Below are 22918 nucleotides of genomic sequence, written 5' to 3' on the forward strand. Positions count from 1 at the left end.
AATTGTCTGTTGGTTTGTATGATATGGCCAAGAAAATTGACTTCAGAATATTGGCTTGGCAAATCCATGCTTAAAAATATTTCTCAAGACTATCTAGCATTAACAAAATTTTGAAATTGCCAAAATCAAGAGCCGTGTTCAAACATTGAATTATCTCTGCATGATAATTTGTCCTAAAGTTATTGAAATTTTTCTTATTTACAAAAAAGCCATAGTTGCATAATTTAAACACAAAAATAAAACAGGGAAATTCAAACTTGGTTTGAAGAATTATAGAAGTGCTATCAGAAATCATCATAGCACTAATACCCCTATTGCCTTAATTAAACACATAAGTTCTTGGAGGAGAAATAGAATGAACACATACCACAAGTTAATTTGTGATTAATTTTTCAGATTTGGGTAATAGGTAAAATAATCTATATGGTAGTACTGAGGTTCTCAAAGGCCTAGCATACACTTATTGATATGGATTGAATTGTGTCCCCCAAAAATGTATGTCAACTTGGCTAGGCTATGATTCCCAGTAGTGTGTGGTTGTCCTCCATTTTGTGATCTGATGTTATTATCCTATATGTTGTAAATACTAACTCTATGCTGTTAATGAAGCAAGATTAGAGGCAGTTATGTTAATGAAGCAGGACTCAATCTACAGGATTAGGTTGTATCTTGACTCAATCTCTTTTGAGGTACAATAGAAGTGAGCAGAGAGGAGTGGGACTTCATGTCACCAAGAAAGAAGCACCAGGAGTGGATTGCATACTTTGGATCTGGGGTCCCTGCGTTAAGAAGCTCCTAGACCAGGGAACGATTGATGACAAGGACCTTGCCCTGGAACTGACAGAGAGAGAAAGCCTTCCCCTGGAGTTGGCACCCTGAATTTTGACTTCTAGTCTCCTAAACTGTGAGAGAATAAATTTTTGTTTGTCAAAGCCATCCACTTGTGGTATTTCTGTTATAGCAGCACTAGATAACTAAGACACTTACTAGTCCCTGAAGGTTTACTGCACTTATCATGACAATGGTACTGATGCCAGGATTACCTTACATATAAGTACACTTAAAGGAAATCAAATTTATTTTCTGTTAAATTATTTAAAGTAGGAAAATATACATTCAAATTATTATAAATATCATTGAATAAATTCAATGGAAAGAAACTAGTTTTTGGTTTTTTTTTTTGAGGAATAAAGCTACCATGGGAACAAAGCTCTGATTTTACTGGTGGGAAGAGAAAGTGGTATGGAGGAAGAAAGAGAAGAACAAATAATGGCAAATTCTTAAATGAGAACCAGTATTAAATGTGATTCTTAATATTCTAGATATATGAACACTAGTTGAAAGCAAATAATTTAAATCAATAATTTTCTTTGAATTTAACATTCTCTTTTTTTTCTGGTAACTGTTTTCTTGGAGAACAAATCTGGGTTGCAATTTCTACAATATATAATAAATGCTAAACAAAAGTTATTTCATGATGTAGTCACAAATTTTTAGATGATCTGATGATATTGAGCTTTTCCATCATCTCTTTTCACAGTAGTCAGTTTGATTCTTGTGTATTCCATCTGGTGAGGTCCACGTGTATAGTCACCATTTATGTTGAAAAAAGATATTTGCAATGAAGAAGTAGTTGGTCTTGCAAAATTCTATCATGCAATCTCTGGAATCATTTCTATCACCAAGGCTATATTTTCCAACTACCAATCCTTCTTCTTCATTTCCAACTTTCACATTCCCATCACCAGTAATTATAAATGCATCTTGATTGCATGTTTGATCAATTTCAGACTGTAGAAGTTGGTAAAAATCTTAAATTTCATCATCTTTGGCATTAGTGGCTGGTGTGTAAATTTAAATAGTAGTCATATTAACTGATCTTCCTTGTAGACATATGGATATTGCCCTATCCATGAAAGCACTGTACTTCAGGATAGATCTTCAAATGTTCTTTTTGATGATGAACACGACAACATTTTTCTTCAATTTGCCATTCCTGGCATAGCAGGCTATATGATTATCTGATTCAAAATTGCCCATACCAGTCCATTTCTGCTCACTAATCTAGGATATCGATCTTTATGGGTTCCATTTCACTTTTGACGACTTCCAATTTTCCTGGATTCATAATTCATACATTCCATGTTCCGATTATTTATTGGTCAAATCCCTTAAGATATTGAGGAAAGATTATACATATGTATGCAGCTATCCCTGGTTTCCATTCAACATGGCTTTCATGGTCTGGGCCATGGCTCCCTGTGGCAGTGGGAAGTGGCCTGCCCCTCCTGGCCTCTCTCTCTCCTTCATCACCCACAGGGCTGCAATGATAGCCTGGGGCATCTTGGCCTCTTCTAGCCCTTCCCTCCTTGTAGCTGGAGTGAGGTAATCCAAGGTTCATGTTTAGAGGTTAAGGTATAGGAATGGAGGGCATGGTAAAACACCTAGTGAGTAAAAGACTAACTAGCTTTGAAAGAAAGTTGAGCAGTGTAGTTTTGGAAAAATTCCCAATTTAAAATTGTGTGGCAAACTTTGCTTTCATTTGTCATTATACTTCGTTTATATTCCTCCCTTAGAGACCTGTGTAGGAAAGAGGTGGTGATCTGGGGCAAGAGTGTGATACACCTGAGTTACCTGACCATCATGATGTATTCATATCATACACTAACACCCCATTCCCATCATTATGCCTATTGCAAATCAAATTGAATTCCATTTCTTTTTTATATGTGTTGTTTTTTTTTTTTTTATATACAAAATCTGCTCTAGGAGATGGTGTTAAACTATGCTCTGCTCTTGTTATCTCAACAGACGTCAAGCTGTCATACAAGATCTTCTGTATATTGTTGAGCATATTCTAAAAGTATATATATATAAGCAATCTATCATTTGACGGTATGCAGGTGTAGAACACCAAGATACCATGTCAAGATGAATCTATGCCACAAAGAAATGTTTTTCAGCAAGTTATTTACAGTCACAGAAATATAATGCTACCTTAAGAGCAGTAATGTAAATCCTGGTGTCTAAGGGGGAAAAAAAATCACCAAGTATTTGTGCCTTAGATTTTACAGATTGAGAGATTGGGAGGTTAACCAGCTTTTTTTCAGTATCATATTGTGACTTCCTATATATGTTTTTTATTTCAAGTATACAGTAACTTTTTAGTATAAATAAATTATTATGCTCCAATTTTTTAAAACAATTGATGCCTTACTAAAAAAATAAAAATAAAATCATTGGAGAAAAGAACTGATTTTGCAAACTGAACTAAATTCATACATACTTTCTATTTTGCATTTGGCTACATTTTAAAAGACCTCAAGTCTCCATTGTTCAAAAACAGGCATCATGCCCACTTTTCAAGGCACATTTAGTATCTTGGATTCAGCTAATTTACTCCATTATGGTTCACTTTTTCCCTTGGCAATAACACCTGCCATGTTTTAACTTCAAGCAGAATACTAAAAAGCTATAACTTATTCCTATATTATGAATGACACTTAAATGTCTATGTAATATTACTTGGAAATAAATGTGTGAATAATTTTATGTAGAATGTTCATTTTAATCTCTTTTATCCCTGAACTCACATCAGTCAGTAAACGTATGGATTAAGCATAGGGAGACATATACCACTATGATTTCCAAGCAATGATAATTATTTCCTGCAAATAAGCTTAACATTTAAACAGGTGTGTCTATTCTTAACCAAAAATTAAAAAAAAAATTTTTGCATGTGACCAAAATATTTAAAAAATGCTTTTGAGAAGAAGTGACAGTACGGGTAAATGATACTCAAAATATTGCTACATATGTCAAAGATTCCTTGTTTTTTGGGTTGAAATGTAAATCTTGTTTTGGGCTAAAAACGAAGGAATCAAAAATATTGAGATCTTCCTTTCAGTCAGTGTTACACTGGCAATTGTCATGGAGAGAAATCGAAATCTGAAAGGTGTCTGGAAAGAAGAAATGGTAGGATTTGGTGACAGATAGAAATAGGTGATGAAAATCTAAAGTAAGTTTCAATCTTGTCAGGACAAAAGAACCACAATACTACAAAAAGACACCATAGTCAAGAAAGGAAGTCGGTAGATAAGAGGTAGAAGGACATGTTAAGTTTTATTGCTCATGTTTTTGTTGCTGGTGGTGGTGCCATCGAGTCTATTATGACTCATAGCAGCCCTATATGACAGAACAGATCTGTCCATAGTGTTTCCTAGGCGTAATCTTTACAGAAGTAGATTGCCAGGTCTTTTCTCTCGCAGGGCTGCTGATGAGTTCCCACTGCCAACCTTTAGGTTAGCAGCCAAGCACTTAACCATTGCACCAGCAGGGCTCCTTTCAGTGATCATAGGATATTCAAATTTCTAAAGGCAATTGGAAATACCAATACAGGGCTGAGGATGAGATACCAGTTGTATGTACAGTGATTGAAGTTAAAAACATGAGAATGGATAAATTTAAAAGATAAACGTAGCAAATCAAAAATAGCTTACAAAACCTTAAATAAGGAGAAAGATAATCAACTGCAATGCTCTAAGGAAAAATATTAGAAGATCCAAGAGAGAAGAAAACTCGGGGACAGAGAAATTCATGAGTAGATAATCAACGGAGAAAAATATCAAGGAGAAGGCAAGTGGTGCGAGACCTGAACGAACATCATCAGATTTGGCTGTGGATAGACTTAGAAGTCTCTAGATTATAATAAAAATTGAAAACCTACTTCAGGGGTGCGGTGAAGAGACAATGGGTATAGATCACTATGCTAAGTAGTTGAGAAGTAAAAGTGAGGAAAGAAATATGACACCGGCTATTTTTCCTTGTCTTCAAACAAGTGGGATTTGAGTCCATTTGAAAGCAAAAGGGAAAGTCTTCAATGAGAGGAACAAGTTAAAGATGATATAATAGCAAAGAACAGTTATTGCATGAGATGTTTAAGGAATGGCGATGCCATTTGCTTTAGAATGAAAGTGAAGAAGTAGTTTTAGGCAAGAAAGGAAAGTTTTTCTGGGGTTATTCTCACTTATTTCAGAACAGTCACAGTATAAATCCACACATTCCATTTTCCCATACCACCACATCATCACTCTATCAGAATTACCCACCAAATTTATTTAATTGCTTTATCACTGGGCTGACAGCTTTTCCATCTCCTCCCTCCACTAACACACTTAGGGGACTTAGGGCTCAAGTTAATGATCCTGTTAACATCCCAGCTTAATGTTTTTCATCTTTACCGGTTCCAAGGACTTACATCTCTCTTTCCTTCTGCTTTACATAAGCAAGGCTACAAAATAATCCTAATTATCACATGAAAATATTCTATTTCCAATTTTACCAATTCTGAAAACATTCTCTCTTAATTTATACAGCTGTCTTGGTCATTCATATTTCCAAAGACCTCAAAGGTAGTGAATGTTCAAGCTGGAGTTCCAAACTTTAGTGGACACAGTGTTCCACTCAGATGCCTTCAAATTCTGTTTATCATTTCTGTGCGTCCAGCACCCAGTTTCTGTGCCCTTTGCCTCTGACAGCTTGCACAGACAACTCGTTTCAGAGGACTGCTCTTGGGCTGTCAGAGCCACAGTAATGACAGCCAGAAGCCTTTGGAGTGTATGTCTCTCCAGGGTGGACCTTATCCAGTGTCTGACTGGGTGGGGGTTTGAAAGCCTAGTTCATTTGCCTCCAGGTATAATTTATACTTTAGGATTCCTCATGGAATCAGTATGAGGCCTTGACTTTGCACAGAATTGAACTTTTTCTTGGTTTTGTCCCCTTTCCTCTCACATTCTTACTTGAAATCTCATCCCAAGTTCTATTTCTAAGATACTTGATGCAAGATGCAAATCTTGTCTTTCTGCTTTAAGTCTGTTATTCTTCTCGTTCCACCCTATTGCTTCTTTCTCACCAAGATTCCTCGTACTTTCCTGGAATGTGTTCCCTCTTTACCTGAATTTTTACCCTCTTCCTTTACTTGGCTTGAGGGCAGAAGAAGAATCTTTCCTGTCCTCCTCCATAGCACTCTCCCTGAGATGATAAATTACCATCCCTAAGAATTCCCTACTTTAAAGAACGCTACAATTTCAATAAACTCTCATCGCACATCTAATCTCTGCTGGTACGGGTTGTTTTGATATAGGTTGTTTTGGGTCAGGGGGAGGGCAGAGGAGAAAAGATCCAGAAACAGTTGAGATATTACTTGGTAAACTGGAGAAGGTGTCAACATGGCAATTTCTTTAGAACGTGGGGAAATTCAGTGCCTAGTTTACAGCCCCAAATTACCCTCCAGCCATATTGCCTCCTCTTCCCTACATGTCCCTACGCTCCAGCCAATGACTTCACATTGCCTTTGCATTGCCACTGCCAATTCTTTCATCTTCTATTTCTTTATATAATATACCCACACCCCGTCTCAGAAACCTCTTTCACCTTCAAGCCTTCTCCATAAAGCCTCTACAAATCACTACCATCACTGCTACTACCCTCACTTTTACTACCTACTCCAATGATTATACGTTCTCTTTTTTCTTTAAGCCCAGTGTAATTTTACAGTGGACTTGCAGAACTTATTAATTACTTCAGTTTGAGAACTGATATGATATTGAAGCTTGAGTTAGAGCTTTCTAGTATTTTTATGCTGAAAATTAGTCTTAATTTACAATATGAGACTATTCTATCTGAAAAGTTGGAACTTGTTTAAACTGCAAGTTTAAACAGAAAACTCATTGCACACAGAGGCAACATCTTATTCATACCATAATACTTCCCATTGCCTACCGTGGCTTTTATACAGTAAGCACTACTACTTTGTCAAGATGTACTGGATTGAATGACTGAAGAGGAGATGAAGGGGCTCTGCCATGTCCTTGTTTCCAGTGCCTGGTACTCAAGAAGTGTTCACCGAACAAACTGACAAAAAGTGGAGCATCTGAGAATTTCTTTGCCTAATGAATAGTGGGTTTCATAAGAAATGAAAAAGAAAACTACAGATGGACAAGTGGCAGCAAGAGGCCTGTTAAGTTGAAATGCACGAATCTATAGTAGGCTAGGCCTGAGAGATTCTCTCAAGTGCAAATGAAGTGTTAGGTTTATTGCAAATATGAAGGGAAGACATTCTTTATCAGAAACAAACACTCATTTACTATGCACATATAGGATTACATAGCATTCAAACTGTATCTGTCCATACCATTAGAAGAATCTTTCACAATCAAGCAATTGATCAGATTTTCTCTGTTGAGGCTATAATGATTTATTGCTTGATCATCAATCATATTTTTTTAAAAGAGAATTTAAAAAGGTTGTCACATGGGCAAAGGGCATTTTATTGTCAAGTTTATGGGTGCCATGTGAGCACATTCAAAATAGTCATTTGCTTTATTCTTAGAATTAAACGGAATTGCATCACTCCACCCCGCACCACCACAGTCTAACAGGTAGTGACATGAATCTTCTGGCATGTAGTGATAGCCAGCAGGATACACAGAAGTCAGCTTCACCTCAAGACTTTGTCATAAACATCCACTCATTTTTTTCCAGCCTCATTTTTGTTAACTCTCTCTTTCACGTATAGTTCTACTCTTTAAATTCTCATTATGATTTATCCTAAAACTAAATAAATCTGTTTTCTTATATATTTGATATTTTTAGTTATCAGTTTCTGTTAATGTCTAATAGCATATATGTATTCACATGCATATATATATATACATACACACACACATACAGAGGCCTGGTGGTGCAGCGATTAAGCATTTGGCTGCTAACCAAAAGGTTGGCAGTTCAAATCCACCAGCTGTTCCTTGGAAATCCTGTGGGGCAGTTCTATTCTGTCCTATAGGGTAGCTATGAGTCGGAATCACTCAATGACAACAGGCTTGTTTTTTTGGTTATATGTATATATACATACATATGCATACACATTTATAAAACATAGCATACTGTTTGAAGTTTAGAAAGACCTAACTCTCTCACATATCAACTTGGTGACCTAGAGTAATATAATTAAAATCACTATGCCTCAGTTTCCTTATCTGTAAAATAGAAGAAATAATACTACTCAAGGTTTTATGCAAGCATTGGAAAAACACACACACACACACATAAAGTTCTCAGAAACATGCTTGGTGAATGATAATCACTAAGTACATTTTAATATTGTTACTATTCTTATTTCGTATTTCTCCTCATCCTATTCTAACAGCATTTACAACCTTGATGTTATTCATTTTGTTGTTATTTATCCTTTTATCTTATTTTAAATCTCATGTATTTGTCCGTATTTAAATTCCTAGCCGTATTTTATTGGGATTTGTATCAAAAAAAAAATTACTGACATTTATATATAGGTATGTTGTTGTTGTTGTGGTCCATTGAGTCAATCCCAAGTCATAGCAAGTCTATATGACAGAGTAAAACTGCCCCATAGGGTTTCCTAGGCTTTAATCCTTATGGGAATAGATCACCAGGTCTTTTTTCCCACGGAGCAGTTAATGGGTTCAAACCACTGACCTTTTGGTTAGCAGCCAAGTGCTCAACTTTGTGCCACCAGAGCTCCTATATATAGATATTAAAATAGATATATATACCTTTTTTTGACAGAGGAAAGCAAGCTAGGGTAGGGAGAATTTGGTTTTAACTTGATTTTTCTTTCATTTCAAACTTAATCTGCTCTAATTTTTCTTCCTTATTTATATTGTTTCTTTTAAATATATATATTTTCTTTCCATTCACTCTTCAACAAATATTTATTTATTAAGGACTTACAATGTGCCAGGTAGGTAGCAAACAAATATAAGTGCACAGAAATTAATGAAAATAATAGAAGTACTGGGGTCATATAACAGAAAGATCTAACCTATTTGCAAAGTCAGGGAAAGGTAAATAAGATTTAGCAAGGTTAGAGTAGGAAGAAGAAGATTTAAGGTAAAGAAGAGGTTGGCCAGGGCTGAGAGTGGAAGACAACAGGGGATATTTGATAAACTAACAAAAGTACAACATAGATTGATCAGGAGAGCAAAGACGCAGAAGAAGGAGTTTGAGACTGAAAAGTTACTTGTGGCCTGATTAAGAAGGATTATATCAGAGACGTTGGACTTTATACAAAGGAAATCCCTCAAAATATTTAAAGTAAGTAGATTTATTTTAAATGAAAAAAAAGTATTTTACCACAATAAAAAATAATAATAAAAATCACTCTAACCTTTAGTGAAGTTACGAGACCAATTGGGAAGTTATTGCAGGGGTATTATGGGTAAGATAATAGCAGATTAGAGTGCAAACAGTAAAGATAATGAGTAGTAGAATTATTCAGAAGAAAAAATCAGCAGAACTTGATGGCAGATGGAATTCATTTCAATTTTAGACACGTACGGTTTGGGTTACCATGAAATAGTCAAATAAAAATGTCAAGAAGGTAGGTAGACATACTTATCTGAAACACAAACAAAAAACTTGGGATAGACATGTTGATTTGACAATCATAGACACATACATAGAAACTGAAGCTTTAAAAATATTGGAGAATTAGTTTTATTCTCAAGTGGCTATTTCATTCATTCAGTAAATAATTGAGCACCTATTATATAAACAGTTTTAAGGTAGAATTTTAAATTGAGAATGTAGAATGATGTTAGTGACCACATGTGGATTTGCACACTCATTGAACTGCATAATACATGTGACTCCATTAAATATATGTTAAAATATACATGAGCAAAGTGAAAATGAACTTTTTCTTCTGTTAGGGAAGATATTTTCTGAGTTTTATTTTAGGCATTATAGCTAAAGATAAATATTAATATGAATGTCTAGATTTTTTTTTCAGAACCTAATAAACTTTACTTAAAACACAGAAGATATATGTAAATCTTAAAATTACCCTTTCTCTGGGTGCACAGTTATAGATCTTGGTTGATCCAGGCCTTGGGAAATAATTACATAACGGAAAGAGCCATTAAGTCTTGCAACTTCAATTAAGTTGAAACCATGATCTGCCCAATATATGTTACCTAGGAGAGATACAAAAATGTTTATAATACTGTTGCAAAAATGGAAACTATTTATTAGTTAAGGATAAATTTAAATTTCTGAGCATTCCCATAACTATCAAGAAATCATTTGTTTATTTCCTATAGTCTTTTTTAATGTGTTTATTTCTGAAGCAGAAAGCTGTGAATAAATTAATATGCAAATACTTCCAATCCTGATGTCACACATCTCTGGTTTAAACCACATAATGATACATTTATATGTTAAAAATAAGTTGAAACTTCTCCCAGCTGAAGAAGGGATCTATTTTAACTTTCTAATGACTTCAGGCATAAGAGAACTTCTAACATTTTTATTTACCTGCCTTGTGGATCTCTCAGGGGATTTGGGCAAAGTTAACACTACATAATCTACTTATACATAAAAACACTTGTCCAAAGGTTCAAAAGCATTAGAAAGAGTGGAGCCCCAAACCAAAGAGACTATTTACCCCTGTGGCTACAAGTAAAAAAAAAAAAATTGTTATGACTCACAAATAGAATTTTTATGAAGCAGACTGAGCCCCTAACAAAATAAGTGTAAAACAAAACAACACAAAAAAGTCATGGATTATACCAGAAATCCAGTCAATAGCTATCCCTTCCACTCTTCCCAGGCCATTGGTAATGATATCTTCTTTCCAGGTCTGATCTCTTTTAGCTCGGCTAATTTTATTGAAGCCCATGTCTGTCCAGTAGATGGTATCATTTTCTATGGATAAGACAAACAAAAATATATATATACACACACTATAAAAGGCATCAATACATATTAGGATCATATTGCATGAGTATTTTTTTTTTGTTATCATCCTTGCTGTGCTAGAGTGGAAGTATTCTTCAGGATAATTTACTAATATAAATAGTAAGAAAGATATTAAAACATGTAAGAATCGGAATTTTAGTCAAAAGACTTTAAAAGTATTTATTTGAATGATTTGTGGAAATGATGTACCACATCTTCTATTATTTTTTCATCATTTTCCTACTCATACTCATTTTAACTCAATAAATCCTTATTTCCCATTAGTTTATAACCTTGATATCAAACCAAGTGTTTTTGGACGAGAACTTTTCTCTTCATTCCTTTACCTGTGTCTGAGACCTCTAAACACAAAAATAATATTACTGAAGATAATCAACTTTACAAAGTCTCAAAGTAGAGAGAGGATAGAAAGAAACATAAGTACACTTCAAGTGTGTCAAGGGTGTTTTAAGCAAAAGGTCATTCAAAATGTATAAAGATTTAAAAATATCTTATCATTCAATTATTCCTTCTGAACTACTAGTATTCCAAATGTCAGATACAAACCCCTTAGATTATTTTTCAAACTCTCACTTTATAAATGGACTTAAAAATACCAGAGGAACTTCTCTATGCTATCATAAAACCAAAAAAATCAAACTCATTGCTACTGAGTCCATTCCAACTCGTAGTAACCCTTTAGGACAGAGTAGAATGGCCCTATGGGTTTCCAAGGCTGTAATCCTCACGGAAGCAGATGGCCACATCTTTCTGCTGCAGAGTGGTCAGTGGGTTCGAACTGTTGATCTTTTGATTAGCAGCCAAGTGCTTAACCACTGCATAACCCAGGATCCTTTATGCTATTATTCCTGTCCCCTTTCCTGTCACTGTAGAGTTGATTCTGACTCATAGTGACCCTATAGGACAGAGTAGAACTGCCCCATAGGGTTTCCAAAGAGTGGCTGGTGGATTAGAACTGCTGACCTTTTGGTTAACAGCCGAGCTCTTAACCACTGAGCCACCAGGGCTCCTATGCTACCATAGAGTCTTTAAATAACAAAGTTTTTTGAACTTTTGAATGAAAAATGTATCTAAAGACTATAAATGAAATATATTACATAAGCATGCATATGTATAAAGGTTAGCAATTATAGACCATCGCTTTTAAATACAACCACCAGAAAGACACTGGGACAAATCATTACATAATAAATTTGCCAGCAACTGAGTAAGTTTTTGTGTTGTGACCTACATGGCCATTTGAAAAACAAATGCTTTAAGACCAATATAATTTCCCTCTGGCACAGTGACAGACTACAGAAATAAGGAAAAAACAATTAGTACAATAAAGCCATTTGTCGTTAAGTTTTGGGATTGTTTGAAATGAAACAGAGTCTGAATTCTTTTACCTGTTTGGGAAAGATTCCAAACAGCCCCTGATCTCAACCACTATAAGTTGATACACAACTGTTGGAAGCAGAGCAGAAATACCATTTCTAAATATATATCCAAAAAGCTTGGATTTGTTTGATATTCACGTTGTGTAAAAGCATCAGTTAACATGTTTGTATATTGAAAGACTCAATCAACAAAAATATAGTAAAAATAATATGTCCTGTCCAATTCTCTTCCCTATATGTCAGACCCATATATCCAACTGCCTACTTTGTACCTCTAGCTGGATGTGAAAAAAAGGCAATTTTGATTTACAAACACCAAATGCTGGATTTTCCACCTGAAACATGCTTCTCTTGCAGTCTTCCCTATGGCAACCCTCCATGCCACGGTGATAGGGCAGATGGCACCATTGTTCCTTGGACTAGAAATCTCGGTATTGTTCTTGATCACTGTTTCTAATCCTCCACAGCCAATCCTTCACCAAGTTATCTCACATCTAATCTATTACCAGTATGTTTGGTTCTTACACTCTCTACTATTGATATTCTAATTCAAGCCACTAAATAAATAAATAAACAAATTGCCTTAAGATATAGGATAGCTGGGTAATGTGTAGTAAAATTACAAAATTAGAAAACAGAATGTATACTTTAAATAACAATTACAATTACCTTTCCACAGATATAGTAAAACAAATAGGATAGGTGGTAACAACTTTGAAGTTTTATCACATAGACATAATGGTAGCCATCTTTTGTTACTTATGTTAGAATTAAAGGGAAAGCCAGTTATTGTCCTAATGATATTAATCTTCTAAACAAAGGAGTGACCTTATATGACAAAAGTAAAATTTTTAAGTTGAGAAGAAAAGCTCTCCCTGGTGGTATTTAAGTTGTAAAGCGCCACTCATCTGAAGCGGCTGGATTCTGCAGGGTCTTGTCTGAAATCAGGAAGTGGGAAATACAAGTCTCTTAAAGTGTTTTCTTGGATAGGTATCTATTTTCTTTTGGTTAATTATCATTTATTGACCATTTGTTTTGAACACACTATACTAAGTGTGATGGATGTTTTGTTATCTTGAGATTCTCTGGATCCTAGAGAATTTAAAGATATGTTTCCTGGTCTAAATTTATTTGATATTTGAGAAACCGAATATATACATTAAAAAACACATACAAAATTCAATATATAAAAGTAACTATGCTTGTCTCTCCTAATAAAATAATCACCAGCACACTAGATAGGCATCACAACAGAACTTCAGGAGTCTAGAGAAGGTAACATAATTGCTCCACCATTTGTCATGAGATTTTCACAAAGCTAGTTCCTCTCTCCAGGCCTCAATATTATTTGTACATATATCCACACACATACATACATATATACACACATCCATATACATACATATAATTAAGAGAAGTTAGAGTTTAGACAACTTTCAGGGTATCTTCCAACTCTGATCTTCCAATGTTAGATTTTGGCTTTCACATCCAGTTAAAGAGAATACACTATCTAAAAATGCAGGTCAATTTTAGCTGTCATAAAAATCTTCCTCTTTCTGTGTAATTTACCTCAGTTTCCCCAGCTCTGTTGTCTGAAGCTACGTAGGAGAAAGCTTATAATTTTTCCTAAAACATGCTACATGTTGCTATTAAGATACATTTTTTTTAGCTGTAGAACTTTATATTTAGCCTATTAAATGTCAGCTTGTTAAATTTGATTATAGACCTTTACTGTTGACATTTTTTAAAAATCATGTGTTATCCAACTGTCATGCATTGAACTGTTTCTCGCTAAAATGTATGTCAACTTAGCTAGGCCTGATTCCCAGTATTGTGTGATTGTCCACCATTTTGTCATCTGATGTGATTTTCCTATATGCTGTAAATCTTACCTCTATGATGTTAATGAGGCATGATTAGAGGCAGTTATGTTAATGAGGCAGGACTCAATCTACAAGATTAGGTTGTATCTTAAATCAATCTCTTTTGATGTATAAAAGAGAGAAGCAAAGAGAGAGGCATGGGGAACGCATACCACCAACAAACAAGAGCCTGCAGAATAGTGTGTCCTTTGGACTCAGAGTCCCTGTGCTGAGATGCTCCTGGAGAGGGGAAGATTGATGACAGGGACCTTCCCCCAGAGCAGACAGAGAGAGAAAGCCTTCCACTGAAGCTGGCACCCTGAACTCAGACTTATAGCCTCTTAGACTGTGAGAGAATAAAATTCTCTTTATTAAAGCCATCTACTTGTAGTATTTCTGTTCTAGCAGCACTATGTAACTAAGACACCAATGACTACCTTTTATGATATCCACAAATTTGTTAAGTATGTTTTTATATCTTTATTCAAGCCAGTAATATATATGTTGAACGGGATTAAAGATGTTCCTTTGACTTACTACTGGAAGCCTTCTTTCAAGGCAGATTTGTTTCATTTTTCCAGTATTACCTTAATTCATATTGTATACATAGTTATGTGCATAAATCTTAAGTGTACGGCTTGATAAACATTCTTGCATGGAACACATCAACGTAGCCACCACCCAGATGAAGCCGTAGACTGCTGCCAGCATCCCAGCTGGTTCCTTTGTGTGCCCTCTTTCCTCCTCTTCCCCATGTGGCAGCCACTAATCTGACTTCTGTCATAGATGAGTTTTGCTTGTAATTGAATTTTTTATGAATGGTATCATGTAGTATAAACTGGTCTAACTTCTTTCATTCAATGTTTTAACTGCTGTATTCATTTTTGTTGCATGTGTCTTGGTTTTCTGCAGTATGAATATACCACAAATTATGTACTAATTTTGGACATTTGGATTGTGTTCAATTCCTGACTATTACAAATAACCCTGCTATGGACATATTTGTGCATTCTTGTAGTGGACATACACTGACATTTCTGTCCTGTTATGCTGGCTTATAAGATAGCTTTTGTAGGCAGTGCCAAATATTCTCTGATTGATTTTAATACAATAATAAATCATCTAAAGCAATTCCCTCTTAATACAGTATCTAGGATCTAGAGCTTCTTCAGCTACTGTTGAGCTCCACCAACCCCTTCATATCTGGCTTATTCAACCATGAAGACCTCCTAGTGCAGATGAACAGGCAAGAAATCCTGAAGATTCTCTTATTTCCAGAAACTGTTTCAACACGCTTATCTATGTTCGTCAATAGTGTTTATGTTGCCAGATAAGGGACGAATAACTGACTTCAACTAAGCAATGGTTTAGAACATGCTACATTAAACAGTGAAGTCAAGTATTACATTATTTCAGTTTCTTCCCCCATTGACTTTGCTTTTTTTTTTCCTTCATAACTGCTGAGAAGATCTGGAAGGTAAAAAAATTCTGTGATTCTGGCTTTTCTGTTAGGTATTTCATAAATATATTTGTAACAGAACTATATCTTAGAATATTTATCATATATTGCCAAGTTTTAGTCCTTTGGTTTGTCTGGGTTATGGGAAGGAAAAATAAATATAAGAAAAAACAGTCAATACCTTGGCAGAAGTAATTATGTATGACCTTTTGTCTGAGGAGATCAAAAGATTATAAACCTCCCTAGCTATTACTGTTGTTGTAACTGTCATTACTGACAACTAATAGTAAGTGCAATATGAATAAAGCAAAACATTTGAAGTTGTTACCAAGATGGAAGGATTTTGGGAATTAATTAATAGTGGATAAAAAGAAGTTATAAATAAAAAGGCAAGAGAGAAAAGAACCGCACCTATTTTTATCTATCATTGGCTTTATATACCTATCTGTTAACACTACATAAAAGGGAATGTTAGGGATATGAGAGGAATAAGATAAACAGAGAAGCTCTGAGAAAATATATGTCTTTATTTTTAATTCTATAACTGGTGGTTGAAGGAGAGCATCTTATTTATCTAACGCTGCTACAAACAGAAATATCATAAGTGGATGATTTTAACAAAGAGAAATTTATTTCTCACAGTCTAGGAGGCTAGACGTCCAAATTCAGGGTGCTAGTTCCAGGGGAAGGCTTTCTCTCTCTGTTGGCTCTGGGGGGAAGGTCCCTGTCATCAATCTTCCCCTCTCCAGGAGCATCTCAGCACCGGTACCCCGAGTCCAAAAGACATGTTATTCTCCTGGCTCTTGCTTCTTGGTGGTATGAGGTCCCCATGTCTCTCTGTTCCGTTCTTTCTTTTATATCTCAAAAGAGATTCACTTAAGACACAACCTAATCTTGTAATCATTAACATGGTGGTGTTGTTCTTAGGTGCCCTTGAATTGGTTCCCACTCGTAGCAACCCTATGTACAACAGAATGAAACACTACCCAGTCCTGCACCATCCTCATGATTGTTGTTATACTTGAGCCCATTGTTGCAGCCACTGTGTCAATCCATCTCATTGATGGTCTTCCTCTTTTTCAAAAACCCTCTACTTTACCAAGCATGATGACCTTCTCCAGGGACTGATCCCTCCTGATAACCTGTCCAAAGTATGTGAGATTAAGTCTCGCCATCCTCACTTCTAAGGAGCATTCTGGCTGTACTTCTTCCAAGACAGATTTGTTTGTTCTTTTGGCAGTCCATAGTATAGTCAATATTCTTCACCAACATCAAAATTTAGGTCTTCCTTATTCGATATCCAGTTTTCACATGCATATAAGGCAATTAACATAACTGTCGCTAATCCCACCTCATTAACATCATAGCAGTAGGATTTACAACACATAGGAAAATCACATCAGATGACGAAATGGTGGACTATCACACAATACTGGGAATCATGGACTAGTCAAATAGATACACATATTTTTGAGGGACACAATTCAATCCATGACATTCCACACTTTGGCCCCCCAGAATTCATGTCTTTGCTGCATGTAAAACACATTTGCCCTATCATATCATAGTAAAAGTCTTAAATCAATTCCAAGTCCAATATCCAAAAATTCCTCTTCATCTGAAATCTAGAATACAAGTTATTTGCTTCCAAAGTACAATGGTGAAACAGGCACAAGCTAGACATTTCCATCACAAATGGGAAAAACTGGCAGGAAAGAAGGGATAAAAGACACCAAGCAAGTCAACAGAACACATTACATTAGCTCTCAAGCCTTGAAAATAATTATCTGCCCTCTGAGACCATTTACACAATACCTAGAGTCTGACCTCCAGACTCTAGGTATTGGCCACACTCTGGATTCTGAGTGGAAGCCCCTCAACCCTGGGCTTCAGCTCTGCCCTCCAGGCTCACTGGAATGGCAACTCTGCTCCCTCAAATTTGGGCAGCCCCATCCTCCTAGTCCATGGAGACTCCACCCTTTGAGACCCCAGAGTTCACGGTCCTACCCTTTGAGACTGAGGCAGCTCTGCTTCCTGTATTCCTTGTCTATTCAGTCTCTTCTTCCTGGTTCTTTGGCCTCTTGGCTCCTCAAGCTCTTGGGCCAGTCAGGCATCTGCCCTAGTCGGGCAAATGTTCCAAAGTTCTTTAGCTCCACCAATAAGTGCCTGGAGGCACCCCATTCTGCCAGTAAACTTCGGCCAGAAGGTACTCGACTCTCTTGCTCTGTGGGTTGGCAAGCCTAGCTCCACTGATAAGTGCCCAAGGCTTCCTGGAGGCACCTCACTCCACCAGGAAGCCTCCTGCGCAAAGGCACTCAGCTCTCTGGCTCCATGGGTCAGCTCTAGCACTGTCTCACTCTGCTCTCCTGGTTCTGCTACTACCATTTCTCTGCGACTGTTTCTTCTTTCCATCTGTGCCATCTCCAGTGTAATAGCTCTCCTTACTTCCCTCAAAGTCCTCACAAGAATTGCCTTTGATGTCCATAATTCCACCAACAGTCTCTTCATGGAAATCTAGTCTTTTACTGCTAGGCATTTTAAAAACTCTTCCAGCCTCCATCCATTCACAGTTTTAAAACTGTGTCCACATTTTATGTATCTGTTAGAGCAGCACTTCACTCTCTTAGTGCCAAATACCCTCTTAGTTATCTAAGGCTGCTATAATAGAAATACCACAAGTGGATGGCTTTAACAAAGATAAATTTATTCTCTCATAGTTTAGGAGGCAATAAGTCCAAATTCAGGATGCCAGCTCCAGGGGAAGGCTCTGGGGGAAGGTCCTTATCATCAGTCTTCCCTGGTTAAGGAGCTTCTCAGCACAGGGACCCGGAGTCCAAAGGACGTGCTATTCTCCTGGCTCTTGGTTCTTGTTCCCCATGTCTCTCTGCTTGCTTCTCTCTTTTATATCTCAAAAGAGATTGACTTAAGACAAGACCTAATCTTGTAGATTAAGTCTTGCCTCATTAACATAACTGTCCCTAATCCCACCTCATTAACATCACAGAGGTAGGATTTACAACACATAGGAAAATCACATTGGGTGACAAAATGGTGGATGATCACACAGTACTGGGAATCATGGACTAGCCAAGTTGACACACATTTTTGGGGGACACAAGTCAATCCATAACAGAGAGGTTCTTCTATTGTCTCTTATCGATATATTGCTGATAATTTACAACAATTTTTATTTACTCTGAGTTAAATGTGCCTATATCCTGGATCAAGTACCTAGTCAGGGAAAGGTTATTGGATACCAAAACATTTCTTGGTATGATTGATAAGGCTATGAAAATCAGAAGTTATCACACAAATTATTAAAGAGAAATCCTAGTACAAACTTCACTTTACTTTTTAAAAAAAATCTGGCATAAACAAATTGTTCTGGGAGGATCTGAGTTTGGGCATTAGATTGATAATGATGGCAGATTTTAATACATAGTTCCTAAGCTAATAATTTGGTGAATGAGGTCATCAAAGCTCAGAATCTGGTTGACATCTAGCAGATTTACTATTCCCAGGTTTATAAAGTAAGAAAATTGTACAAATTTGTAGATAACAGGAATCTTTTGGAATAGGTTCTGGTAATGCTTTCTTAGGGCTTATATATAATTTGTTCAGAAATTCATGTTAGATAGACAACTCAAAGAATTATTTAAAGAGAGCACCAAGCTGTGAACACTAAAATTTACCAGTTTGTTTAGCTTTATGTACCCTATTTCTTCACTTTTATCATGTAGGACAACTAAGCACAGTCCCAAAGTTTCATGGTAGTTTATGACAAATTCCATATAAAGAGTGTTCTAGTTTCTTGATAAACTTCAGGCTTGGGTAGTACTGAATGCTTTATCTATGGCTATTGCACTATTGTCAGTTAACGTATCCTTCATTAATTCTGTAACTGTGATTGAGGGAGAGTTTCTTCTATTATCTCTTACTGATACATTGCTGATAATTTAAAACCATGTAGAGAAAGAGGATTTTTGTTTCTCTGTTTGTTTGTTTTTATCTTTGGCTTTTATTTTTTTTTTTTTAGGCACAAAACAGGACTATGATTATATGAAGTAAATATAAACTCATGGTACTAATGCTTGTACTGTATTTTAAGTTTGATTATTGAGATCAGTAAGAACAACGTCTCTCCACCTCCAACACACACCTCAACCACCAACTTTTACTTGGACTTTAATTATTTACTACTACTTCAGAGGAGCTGGTTGCAGATGCTTTTCCTCTTTTGAGGTCGGAAATATAATCATTCTACATGGCTTTTATTGCCATTTATCAGTAGTGACCTTAACAGATAGGCCCAGAAATATAATTGTTGCCATATCTACAAAGGTTGCCTTAAGGCTATACAATTCATTAATTTCTCTAGTTTATCTAAAATCAGCTGTTTCCAATCTGTTTTTCATTCTAAAACTTTGAAAGCTGTGACAGTTACCTCTAACCTAAACCTTGCTCTCTGCTCCTACAAGAATCACTTCCTCTAAAATCACTTTATCTTTTCAATCACCATGCATCTCAATTTAATATTTGTCCTTGTTCTGTGCTGTTTCTACTCAGCAGATTCAGCCCTTTTCTTTAATCTACTTCTCACTCTCCCATCCATACTCATACACAGAAACATTCAAATACATATGGACTGGGGAAGTAAAACAGAATTTATGGAAGCATAGGATAAGGAGATTGGTCTTTGCAGTACAAAAACTTCAAACTGCAAATTAAAACAAAACAAAACAAAAAATCCAGTGCCCTAAAGTTGATTCCGTTTCATAGAGAGTTTACAGAAGAGTGTGAACTGCCCCATAGAGTTTCCAAGGCTATAAATCTTTACGGAAGCAGACCACCACACCTTTCTTCCTAGGAACTGCTGGTGGGTTAGAACCACTGACCTTCCCATTAGCAACTGCGAGCTTTAAGTACTTGCATCATAAAGGCTCTTAAACTGCAAGTTAGATATTCTTGTTCCAAAAGGTATTCTGGCCACACCCAGCAGCCACAACCAGTGGCAGCTTCATATAATACCCCAGCCTCACACCACATCTCTGGCTCTTCTCCTCCTCTTCTTCCTCTCACCTCAATTTATCATCCCCTCCACCTTCAAATTACCCACTCTCCAAAGAAAAATCGTCTCTAGCCATTGCCCTCAATCTCCGTAATAGCCCGCCTTTGCATAGTTCAATGTAAGTAGTTCTCAAACTTGGCTGCTCATTAGAATTACCTGCAGAAGTTTTTTATACCAAAGATGTAGCCACACCTTATAGATTTTTAATACCTTAATCTGGGGTAGAGCCCAAGGTTGAGCATTATTTGTTAACTCATCAAAGGTACACATAAAAAGAAAAACACTTGTTATTTAATAGAACCAATAATCTTGTGAAGGCAATTTTGGTTATAAAATGGCAAACCTACACCCTCTGTTGCAATTATTTTGAATTATTGATATATTTCCAAGGGAAAGAGGGGTTGACATGGTCTCCTAGGGGACAATATCAGATTTGACGATTTTTTTTTTCTGCAGGAGGAGGAAGCCTTTAATTTTTTTGGTGGGGGGAACCTCTCGTGAACCTAATATGCCCTTTGCTCCAGATCTGTAAGGAATCATTGCTCTACAAACTGTGGCTGAATCAAGCAAAACCACATGGCAACTCATAGTAAGATTATGTTGTTTTGATTCTCCCCCACTACCAATAAGCTGGATTTAATTATATATGGATCCTATGTCACAGGTACATATTCTTTCCTTGATTTTTTTTTTCCTTTTACTTTATTTTTCCTCTATTTTTTTCATATAAACATTATTAGCCCTGAAATTGATCATTTTCTTCTTGGCACTGCCTATTAAAAATAAAAAAAGAAAATTAAATTTGCTGACAAGTTCTGGCAAAAATACAGAATTTTATATGTGTTTTACCACTGTTGTTGTTTCCTTAGGTGCCATCGAGTTGGTTCCCACTCATAGCAACCCCATACACAACTGAACGAAACACTACCTGGTCCTGCATCATCATTGTTATATATGAGCCCATTGTTGCAGCCAATATGTCAGTCCATCTCTTAAGGGTCTTCCCTTTTTTTTTTTTTTTGCTGACTCTCTACTTTACCAAGCATCATATCTTTCTCCAGGGACTGTTCCCTCCTGATAACATGTTTAAAGTAAATGAGACAAAGTCTCGCCATCCTTGCTTCTAAGGAACATTCTGGCTGTGTACTTCTTCCAAGACAGATTTGTTCATTCTTCTGACAGTCCATTGTACAGTCAATATTCTTTGCCAACACCACAATTCAAATGTATCAATTCTTCTTTGATCTTCCTTATTCGTTGTCCAGGTTTCACATGCATATGATTGAAAAGACCATGGCTTGGGTCAGGAGCACCTTAGTCCTCAAGGTGACATCTTTGCTCTTGAACACTTTAAAGAGGTCTTTTGCATCAGATTTGCTCAATGCAATACATCTTGACTGCTGCTTCCATGGGCATTGATTGTGTATCCAAGTAAAATTAAATCCTTGAGTTCAATATTTCCTGCATTTATCATGATATTGCCTAATGGTCTAGTTGTAAAGATTTTTGTTTTCTTTATGTTGAGGTATAATCCATACTGAAGGCTATAATCTTTGATCATCATCAGTAAGTGTGCTTCACGTTCTCTTCACTTTCAGCAAGCAAGGTGTGTAATCTGCATATTGAAGGTTGTTAAAGAGTCTTCCTCCAATCCTGATGCCACATTCTTCTTCATACAGTCCAGCTTCCAGGATTATTTGCTCAGCATATAGATTGAATAATTATGGTGAAAAGACACAAATCTGATGCACACCTTTCCTGATTTTAAACTACGCAGTATCCTTATGCACAGCTTCTGTATGAGCACAATTAAGTGTTCTGGAATTCCCATTATTCACAATGTTTTCCATAGTTTGTTATGATCCACACAGTTGAATGCCTTTTCATAGTCAGTAAAACACAGGTAAACATCTTTCAGGTATTATCTGCTTTCAGCCAAGATCCGTCTGACATCAGCAATGATATTCCTCCTTCCACATTCTCTTCTGAATCCAGCTTGAATTTCTGGCGGTTCTCAGTCAACATACTGCTGCAAACGTCTTTGAGTTATTTTCAGGATAGTTTTACTTGCATGCAATATTAATGATATTGTTTGATAATTTCCGCATTCCATTGCGTCGCCTTTCTTTGGAATGGGCACGAATATGGATCTCTTCCAGTTGGTTGGCCAGGTAGCTCTCTTCCAAATTTCTTGCATGGATGAGTAGACGCTTCCAGCGTCACATCCGTTTGTTGTAACATTTCAATTGGTATTCTATCAATTCTTGGAGCCTCATTTTTCACTAATGTCTTCAGTGCAGCTTGGACTTTTCCTTCAGTACCACTGGATTTTGTTCTTATGCTACTTCCTAGA

The 22918-nt window shown here is 36.3% G+C and overlaps 1 protein-coding gene across 1 annotated transcript in view; it reads right to left on the reverse strand.

Annotated features, from left to right (window-relative positions):
• The window catches only part of LRP1B (LDL receptor related protein 1B), a 1771065-nt gene that overhangs the window by 498852 nt on the left and 1249295 nt on the right, over window positions 1–22918 (reverse strand). Inside the window, exons 36-37 of the mRNA XM_004375116.1 lie at window positions 10609–10743; window positions 9884–10013 (exon numbers count right to left, since the gene is read on the reverse strand). Of these exons, the coding sequence (XP_004375173.1) occupies window positions 9884–10013; window positions 10609–10743 (265 nt within the window). The remainder of the gene's footprint in view (window positions 1–9883; window positions 10014–10608; window positions 10744–22918) is intronic.

Source organism: Trichechus manatus, unplaced genomic scaffold, assembly GCF_000243295.1.
Source record: "Trichechus manatus latirostris isolate Lorelei unplaced genomic scaffold, TriManLat1.0 scaffold00033, whole genome shotgun sequence".
Taxonomy (NCBI): domain Eukaryota; kingdom Metazoa; phylum Chordata; class Mammalia; order Sirenia; family Trichechidae; genus Trichechus; species Trichechus manatus.